This window comes from Theobroma cacao, chromosome 3 (genome assembly GCF_053813885.1).
Source record: "Theobroma cacao isolate CCN51 chromosome 3, ASM5381388v1, whole genome shotgun sequence".
In the NCBI taxonomy this organism is placed as follows: domain Eukaryota; kingdom Viridiplantae; phylum Streptophyta; class Magnoliopsida; order Malvales; family Malvaceae; genus Theobroma; species Theobroma cacao.
Genome location: NC_142641.1, coordinates 36,844,024 through 36,854,346, shown reverse-complemented (window position 1 = coordinate 36,854,346; position 10,323 = coordinate 36,844,024). Strand labels below are relative to the sequence as shown.

General features: G+C 36.8%; 1 protein-coding gene and 1 pseudogene across 1 annotated transcript; both read left to right on the top strand.

Annotated features, from left to right (window-relative positions):
- The first annotated feature begins 460 nt into the window (after positions 1-460).
- Positions 461-5,331, top strand: LOC18605210 (E3 ubiquitin-protein ligase ORTHRUS 2-like; annotated as a pseudogene).
- Positions 5,332-6,783: 1,452 nt separating this feature from the next.
- LOC18605209 (Protein Transporter, Pam16) lies at positions 6,784-8,873 on the top strand. The gene is made up of 5 exons (XM_007038094.3): positions 6,784-6,934; positions 7,034-7,124; positions 8,067-8,154; positions 8,312-8,442; positions 8,534-8,873. Exons 2-5 carry the CDS (start codon positions 7,122-7,124, stop codon positions 8,660-8,662), a joined length of 351 nt encoding a protein of 116 aa, XP_007038156.1. The 5' UTR covers positions 6,784-6,934; positions 7,034-7,121; the 3' UTR covers positions 8,663-8,873.
- The last annotated feature ends 1,450 nt before the right edge of the window (positions 8,874-10,323 follow it).

Genomic DNA, 10,323 nt, shown 5'->3' with positions numbered 1-10,323 from the left:
AAATTAATATAAATTTTAATAATTAAACAATTATTTAAAAAATATATTTTCGCATGTCTAAAATACTTCATTACCCAAAATATGCATAATTTCATGTTAATAACTCTACAAAAGTGCATCTTTTCATTCAATATGTGCATGATAAAAGGAGAAAAAAAGGTGAATGTAAAAAAAAAAAAGAACGTAGGATTAGGGACAATCTTGTCATTTGACAGGCTTGTCTGGCTTCATACATTGTTGCATGAATATTTTTGCCCGTAAAGGGGAAAAAGTTGACACAGCGAATGATTCCAAAAACCCGTCTCTGCGTCACGTCAAATCAGAAACCCCAGTCTCCCCCTCCCTTCCCCTTATAAAAACCCCTCACTGCAGACTCTATTTTGCCATCAATCCTTCAATTTCAGTTCGCACTTCACTCTCTCATCACTTCTCTCTCGTTTGTCGTCAAAAGAAAACAACAATGGGGAATGCTGACCAGAAGCCGACGCCTGGTAAGAAGCGGTCTTGCGACCCAACAGGCCGTTGCATGTTATGCAAAACCTGGCCAGACGAGGAAGATATAATCGATTGCATCATCTGCAAAACCCCTTGGCACCTGACTTGCCTCATTGCCGTTCGTGAATCCCTTGCCTTGGAGGATATTGGCATGGGGTGCCCTGATTGCGACGACAACAACAACCCCACTAAAGAAGAACTAGCCGTCGTCGTCGACGAAGCCACCGTGACTGGTGGTGCTTCTTCTTCTTCCGGTGACACTATAGTTGCTCAGATTATGGCGATCCAGGCTGACGGGTCGCTGACGGAGGAGGAGAAAGCGAGGAAGAGGCAGGAGTTGCTTAGCGGGAGAGTTGCTGGACCGGAGAAAGAGAATGGTGGAAAAAATAAGGGTAAGGGGAAAGAGAAGATGGTCGAGGGTAAATGTGACGCGTTGGAGGTCTCTGATGAGAGCTTCAACTGCTCCATTTGCTTAAAGATGCTTGACAGACCTGTTTCGGTGAGCTTTAGCTTCTTTCGCTCTTTCTCTCTTTCTCTCAACTTCCTTTACTAATAAACCATTATACTTTAGGGTGTTGCTGTTTTTACGGTTACTCTTGTTCTCTAGATTTCGCCTTGTTAAGGTTTCGAAGGTCTTACGACGTTTCGTTCTGTTGTTTTTATATTTTTCATTTTTTAATGATTTTCCCCTCCTTTCTTATTGCTTCTTCTCTCTCTTCTCTCTTTTCTCTCTTTTGATTATAATTTTGGTATTTATGAAAGGATTTTGAATGAAAATATATATACTATCGCATCACATTAATCGTAAGTCTTTTCTTTCTTTCCTCTTTATGTTGATGCATATGGTGCAGTTAATATTACAAACATCTTTCTCTGTTTAAACCAACTGCTTGAATATAAGCATACTGGTTTCATGCTTCATAATAAAATGTGGATTCCACCTACAATTTATATCAAACGGATCGGGCAATTCCTTAAATCTTTACTTCCCAAAGTAAATGGAGTGACTTTCCTTTTTCAGACGCCATGCGGGCACAATTTCTGCCTGAAATGTTTCCAGAGTTCGACTCGACGACAAAGGAACAGCACTTGTCCCTTATGCCGTAACCCAATACCTGCCGCAATGGCAAGTCAACCTCGCATCAACCTTATGCTAGTGTTTGCCATTCGAAAGGCAAAGATGTTGAGCTCGAATGCTTCTGACATGCCTTCAAGGGTTTATGAATATGTACGCAATCAAGATAGGCCGGACAAGGCGTACACTACGGAGCGGGCTAAGAAGAGCGGGAAGGCTAATGCTGCCAGTGGCAGGATATTTGTCACTGTGCCAACAGATCATTTCGGTCCTATTCTGGCTGAAAATGATCCAGAGAGGAACCGAGGGGTGCTGGTTGGAGACACTTGGGCAGATAGGTTAGAATGCCGGCAGTGGGGTGCTCACTTTCCTCCAATTAAAGGCATTGCAGGCCAACAAGATCACGGTGCACAGTCAGTCATACTCTCTGGAGGTTACGAAGATGACGAGGACCATGGAGAGTGGTTCCTTTACACAGGAAGGTACGTTTTCTATATGGCTGCTGCATCATATTTGGTTGACCATATAGCCCCGTATCGGCTCGCTTTGTTTACTTTTCCTGTCTCAATTCCTTACAATTGATGTTTTTACTTCATAAGTATCATCCTATAAGAAAATTAAATGTCTTAATCACAAATATCGCCATGAGTTTTTATTCTCTAACAAATTCATGTTTTCTTGTTTTCTTCGATTCTTCTCCTATTTGTTTGGCAGCATCTATAAAATGTATAGCATTGAATTTAATACTTTGTTCCATTGAAATTTACTGGTTTGCATGGACAAAATGCAGTGGGGGAAGAGACCTGAGTGGGAACAAAAGGACTAATAAGGACCAATCTTTTGATCAAGAGTTTAAGAGTGGGAATGAGTCTCTTCGTCTCAGTTGCAAAAATGGTTACCCTATCAGAGTTATCAGGTGAGTTTCAATAAGTAAGGTTTCTCTTTCAACCTAATTGAAGCTCTCTTGATTTCAATTAATTAAAGTAGTTGATACCCCTTACCATGACTCGGACTAATTTTCTTTTTACCTGTTTACATTAAGAAGCTAAATTTTCTTCTAAATGGTATAATATATAGCAATAGAAATAAAGTTTTATGGGCCTGTGGAAAATACTAATCCAATAACTTGAGGATAGAATTATGTTTGGTCATGAATCCATTGAGGACCAATTTCTCCATATGTGCATGTTGATTATGTAATTTACGAATGTCGCTTTTCTTCTATGGCATCCTAACATCCTTGGAATGTCCACAATGGTATTCAATTTGAAAGTTACACCATCACACACCTTGAGTAGAGTTTCCTCAAGGGGCTTCACTTCTGAATGAAGTCTACACAACCAAGCCAAAGGTGCCTAGCTGATGTGTGAAAATGACAATTTGATAATGCAGCCTGCTTGGGTTCTTAATTACCTGCTCAGACAATTTATTGAGTGTAGTCCTTTATCTATACACTCTTGTCGTTGGCTTCATCCGAAGCTGATTCACCTTTTTCTGGAATGCTGGTCTGCAACAGGATCTTGGATTTAACATTGTCTAATTTTGTTTGGCTTTATATCCAGGATTGTATAAGTAACAACACGCATTCCCTCCTTACTGCGCATGTCTAGATTTGGATGGTTGAATAATTAAAATGATTGTGCTGATATAGTTGTTCCATCAAGGATCATGTCCAATTAACATGTCTAAAAGATTGCCCCCCATTCTACATGTATTACAATCTGCTATAATTTTTCTATCCTGTAATTAGTTGCAGTAATCTTGTAAGGATGTTATTCTTGAAAGAATCAAGTTCAGTTGTCAGAGAATTTTTGGTAGTTCATTTCTTTTCTTTTTTTTAATGGCTTGGTAGTTCATATCTTCTCCTAATATTTGTTTCTTACCTATCAACCTATTAACATTTTCCCCTTGTTCTGATGAATAGGTCTTTTAAAGACAAGCATTCTTCATATGCTCCTGAAAAAGGCCTACGTTATGATGGAATTTACAGAGTTGAAAAATGCTGGTTGAATGTTGGAGTTCAGGTACTTGCTATCCAACACAGAGATATTTCCAATTTGATTCTTCTTTTGCAGAATAAATTTTTTATTATAATGATAAAATGCTTTCCTGTATAGGGTTTCAAGGTTTGTCGATATTTATTTGTTAGATGTGACAATGATCCTGCCCCATGGACCAGGTTCAGTTTCTAGATTTGCCGATGAGCTCTGTGATTCATACATGATGTATATCATTCTTTTCACTAAGTTTTCCTTATCTTGACTGTAGTGATGTGCATGGGGATTGTCCTAGACCTTTGCCAGTCATTGAAGAGCTGAAAAAGGCATCGAATGTAACGGAGAGAAAGGAAAGCCCATCATGGGACTATGATGTAAGTTGTATATTTAAATATTTATGCCCTAAACTTGGATTGCACAGGGCTTATTGGTGGCGTCACTATTTGGAACTTAACTTTATAATTTAGTCAAACCCAAGGAGTGCAACAGGCTAGCTGATGATATGGAATTAAATGAGTAATTTATAAGTGGAAAACAAAAATATCTCAAGAATAGTGCTGTGTCGATTCCAATTCACATGCATGCTCTTCTCTGTATGTCTTCGCTTTTCTTTTCAGGAGGCTGATGGTTGCTGGAAGTGGATTAAACCACCACCTATCAGCAAGCAAAAAGAAAATACTGGTAATTCTGTTGGCAGGAAGAGGTCAAGGATAATAGTTAAGCAAGCACAGAGTGCAGCTGCTAAAAAGAGGCTTCAAAAACGTTAGTTTGTACTGCCTACTAGTTTAACCATGCATTCTTTTCATTTGGTTATGACCTGGTGTAGCATAGTTTACATTTTTCTCTTGTTGCTATAGCTCTAACATTTGGAAAATTGACTATAAATATCTGGTTTGGAGTTGTTTTAGGAACAATTTGATGTAGAGGCAAGTTTTGTGCAAAAATGTCTACATAGAATAATTTGTTTTTGCAATATGTAAATCATACATTTACTTTAGAATTGATCGTTCATTTGATGTTAACTTTGAAAATTTTCTTTGCAGAATATGGTTGCCCCATCTGTAAGGAAGTGCTGGAAATGCCAGTAACAACACCATGCGGTCATAATTTTTGCAAGTCTTGTCTAGAAGGTGTATTTGCTGGCCATTCACTTGTAAGAGAGAGAAACGCAGGCGGACGACCACTGCGGTCAAAAAGAAATGTCTTGAAGTGCCCTTCTTGCCCAAGTGATTTATCTGAATATTTGAACAACTTAAAGGTATTGCATTGGATTTTGCTCTTACTTCCAAAATGCAGTTTATTTTTGCTTCATTTTTCCAGTGGATTTCTGAGAAGAGGGAAGAAAAAGTGCTTTAATCCTGACCTCTACAACATTGAACATGGTTGAAACGCCCTTTAGGATCTTTTGAAGTCTAGTTTCTTTTTTAACACTCTCTTATCGGAAATTGGAGAATCATACATACATGTTTGTACCCCAACATGATCAAGCATGATGATAAGCTAGCTTATGTGTATTGACTATGACAGGTAAACATAGAGCTCAAGAACCTGATTGCCAAGCAGATTGGAGAGAACGAGAATTCTGCTGAGGAACCCCGTGAGAATGGAACCGCTTGTGCACAGGAAGATCTGTCAGGGAGCAGTGATATTCATGAAGAAAACTCTGAAGAAGCAGATGTGGATGGTGGTTAACAGGAGCCTGAGATGGAGCTCAAACCCAAAAAGCCTCGCAAGCAAAAGAAAGTTGATGCTGTGAGAAAATGAAACACCATCAGCACCAGGATGACAATAAAATACTCTTTTCCAAACTGATCTGCTATATATATATATTCCAGTACTGAAGAAGTTTCAGTTCTTAGTACTCAATTGTTTACATCTTTCAATTGGGGTTTGCTTTCGGATGCTTGTAAATTGTGCTCAGGAATGATTGCACATCTTTAAGACTATATGGATGTGGAATGAAAACACTCTCCATTGCAGCATAATACATTAAGCTTCCCTGTTTGTATCAATTTTAAGCTCTATATATTCAACTTGATTGTCATGTGAAGCTGGGAACAGTTACGGAAACAAACAAGACAGTTACGAATAGAAGAGCAAGGCTGGATTAATTTGACCTCACCTTTAGGATTTGGGGGTAAGCAAAAATTAGCGGGAAAATAGTGGTGACTCATCACTAATCAAATACTGCCAAGCAATGACTATATTATTGTACAATACTTTGGGATAATCTAGTAACAATTTACTTTTAACTTTTTTTAATTAATTTAGGTGTTGTTTGATAAACTAGAAATATTCAATCTTCAAAAATCAAGTACTCAATTTTTAGTTCAGAATAATTTAAGTATTGAATTTATTATATAAAAATTGTTTGGTATGCTATTGAAATTTAACTATTGAGTAGATTTTTTATTGAGTTTTTTATCAAGAAAATTATGATATTATAAATATTTTGCATTAATAAGAATTAAACAAAAAATAATAAATGATTGGAAAAAGAAACAAAATTATTGTAATTGTTCTACATATTGAGCGGAATTATGAAATAATTATTGGCATTTGTTGATGGCATGGGATGAGGGACTTCGTAAGGTGATGTTGGCTATGGACAATAAAATCATTGCTTAGGTGATTTAAATAGAACCATATGAACTAAATGTTAATTCAGATTTTGACTTTAGCTATTTAATATCTCTTAAAGAAAAAAGGACAAGTCAATATAATTCATATGTATTGTAAATCCAATTGTCTAGTAAATTTTCTTACGAATATGGTTTTTTAATATTCTATTGGTATGACACTTCTTAGTAATCTTCAGTGTTTTGATTTTATTAAGCGATGTTATTAAAATTTAATTCTCATACAATATTTTGATATAAATGTACTATTTTTATTTCCTTCTAAAAAATAAATATCTTTTCTAGATTTTTATGTTAATAATTAATATTTTTTTTATTTTAAAACAAAATATTGAATATAAAAATAATATTTGATTATTTAATAATAAAAGAATAACTAAATTGATGGGCCAGGTCACACTCGAGCTTGGTTTTAAAAAGGAGAGTTTGGCCCAATCCGGCCCAGAAAGTGAACATCTCTAACTCAAATTGTTCAATGCCGTTTTAATGTTACCTCCCAAAACCCACACTCTATTCTAATTACAAAAACGGCTCAGCCCATGATGGCCCAAGTTACTACATCCATATCGAAATCGATGGGGATATTGTCGGCTTACGATAACAAGCCCAACTTAAGAGTCCCCTAATTTCCAGGTTTTCACCCCTTTCTGTTCAAAACCCTAATAATCATCAACCAAAAACCCCTCGACTTTTGTCTCCATTGAATTTCTAATTCGATATCTCCTTCTGTAAGTGATAATATTTGCTTTTCTTCCTCAGGATAATTTATAATCAGTTTAATTTTTCGCACTTGATTCCACTAACATGATCGATTTTTGCCGTTGTAGGCTCTGCGGATTCTGAAGTATCTTCAACGGCAACCTCCCCTCCAGTTGGTGGATATATAAATAATATATATTGCTCAAATCTTCAGCAATGGTAAATAACTCTGCACCTGATTTTCATATTTCCGATATATTTCTTTTTCTTGAGGTTGTTAAAGTACTTTACTCTGTTGATTTTATAATAAAATTTTCACCGGAATATGTCATTTTCAGAAACACTGTAAATTTAATAATGTGGTCTATAAGTCTCTTGGGTGCTTTATTGATTTTAAACTTTCTAAGGGTTGTTAGGTGCTATGTTGTTATGTCTCATATGCTTGGAAAGATTAGACAAGTAGAAAGTGATGTGTCATGTTGGGAGGCACTTGTTCTTGCCCCTGAAGTGGCTCTCTTGGAATTTTTGAAAAGTGAATGAGGGAATGTTGTCGGTAACTCGGTTGTCTCCTTGGAAATGGCTGTCGAAATATTTTCTATGCTGCTTTGAAAGTATTCATGTTATATGCACATATTGAATATTGTGCTCACTCGAGTTGTGTTATTAAGAATAGTTGTGGCGAGCACTTCATGGTAATGTGGCTATAATTCTTGGGGACGAAGATCTTAGATTTCTTGACAATCTCACAGCAGGAACATCTTTATCACTAGTGCATTCTGATCATCAAGCTATGAGTCATGTGATTTGGGTACTCAGTTCGGATGAGATATAATTCCTTATCATGTTCTCATTAGGATGACTAACCTTTCCTTTTATGTTGTCATTTTGATAGTTTGTGCACTTTACGATATTGTCCAAGAAACTGAGATAGTTTGTTGAAAACCTTAAAAGGATTTTTTCATTTTTTTGGGTTTCATGATGGTGTTTTGTAATATCTTGTATTGTTGGCCTTAAATTTGGTTACCTTCAATGGCTCAACTGGGTATAGTATGTGCTTTGCTTGTTCATACACCCTTAAGAAAATGGGAAACATCATTAATAAAATAACAGGTAAAGGCTATGAGACAAGACAGACAATTAAATTTTTTTGTATTTGTACAGGCTGCAAGAATTCTTGCAAACTTGATTGTGATGGGCTCTGGAATATTAGGAAGGGCTGTGTTTCAGGCATATCGTCAAGCACTTGCAAGTATGTCTTCCCACTGTGTCAGTGTTTGGAAGTGTTCAGTTTATGGGTTTTTATTTTTTAATAATAATCATTGTAATCTTGCATTTATGAATTTTGCTGTACGCTGTCTGAAATCCTTGAATTGAACATATCTACTTTGTGCTTGATTGAAATGCAGATGCCTCAAAATCTGGTATCGCTCAAGAAACAGTGCAGAATATCAGGAGAGCAAGCAAAAGTATGGCTGAACCAGAGGCTAGGCAGATTTTAGGGGTCACAGAGCATTCATCATGGGAGGAAATCTTGCAGGTTTCCTAGACAATTTTACTTATTATTCTGTGATTTGTCATGCCACATTTTTTATGTAGTTCTGACTAGCTTTTCTGTGAGCTATTTGCAGAAATATGACAACTTGTTTGAGCAAAATGCTAAGAATGGGAGCTTTTACCTTCAGTCAAAGGTTCATAGAGCTAAAGAATGTTTGGAAGCAGTTTACCAAAAGAAAGCTCAGGGAACCATGGATGCATGATTGGTGGAATTTGTTACAGCCACGCTGATCACCCAATTTAGCAAATCCAAATTCTTTTTGATCTCTATAAGCTCATATAATCAGTATTCTTTTTCACCTCTTGTGTTAACCCTGTGCTGGTATGCACAACCTTAGTCTATACCAGCTGTTGCATTGCAACAATTTTCTGTAATCCCATTAATGAAATGATAGCAATAACTTTTAACCATTATTCCCGACATAAACTTTTATATACAATATAATAGCAACATTTATCGTGATCAGCAATCCGAGTATAAATGTAGAACTGTGGATGCACGTTAAATTGATAGATTTGGCAGCCATTAAAACAAAAAGGAGCCTGGTGGATTTTGTGCAAAAAAGAATGAATGATACGGGCTAATATAGGCGGTATCCTATCTTAGGCAGGAAGGCTTATAGATATGCGCTAAGCTGTTGCCTGTCGGCAATTCTGCACTATTTGGACTCGACTATTTTTTTAGTTCGAAATTCAGCATTGTGTTTTGGCATCTGGGTACGATGTTCTTCTCTTTTCAAGCAGACAAGGGAATGAGGAAACAAGAATGCTTTCTTCCAGGAAGTCAGGGACAAAAAGGTGACTTTGCTCCAACAAGTTAATTGTTAGGTGTCGGTGGGGTCATTTCTTCCACCTTCACATAATATATTTCCAGTGGTGCCGACTCTGGTAAAATTTACACCATCGTCAACGACCAGACTGGGCTTTGGAACTCGATCCTGCAGTGGTGTCTTATGTTTTTCTTTTTTGCTTTGAGTTCTGCTTTCTATATTGGGCTGGATATGACTTTTCATTTGCCTTTTGTTATGGTAGTGGATGACATTTGCCGGAAGCCTTTTTGATGAAGATGGGATACATCATGCATAGACATGCACCGAAACATATTCAAAGGACACGGAGATGGTTATATCTGTTGAGAAACTTGAGAAACGCGTCGCCTGACAGGAGTGACAAAGCGATCATGACAACATGGATTCCAGTAATTGCCGTGTCTGCATCACAAATATGGTCCAAAATCGCAAAATTTTTTTGTCCATAATAAATTTGAGATGATCTGATGAGTAGCGTACACCTGATTGTTCAGTGTTCCATAATCAATGCGTTACGTATTTAGTGAAACAATGACTGAACTATAGCAAGTATATGTCAAAGTCAACGAAGAAGCATGAATATGTACCAATAGCCGCAAAGTTTGACAGGAAAACCCGACAGACACACTCGAGAATTAGGCTGTGGAGTGGCGCAGCCTTAGCACCGTCTATATCTACTCATAACTTGATTTTGCTTAGTTTCTTTCTCGGCTCTCACACGCATAATTGCCGTGCAGACTGGGTACCCGGTCAGTCCTTTTTGGCTTTATTGATCACACAACTAGCAATTTGGAATTCTTAGTTACCGTTGGCTTATGCATTTATTCTTATTCATTTTTGTTTTATACCAGTAAAACGTTGTCGTCAAGCATTCTTGTTCTTGTTTTTCTTTCTTGAGTTTTCGCTTTGAGACAAATTTTTAAGATTGTGAATGATTTTGTTTTATTTGCATCAGTGGTTGAGGTATTTGTGGTCAACGCATTTGCTAATACAAATACATGGTTAATCTACCTAAATGATACTTGAACGCGAGTTAAAGTTAAAATATTTTGTTT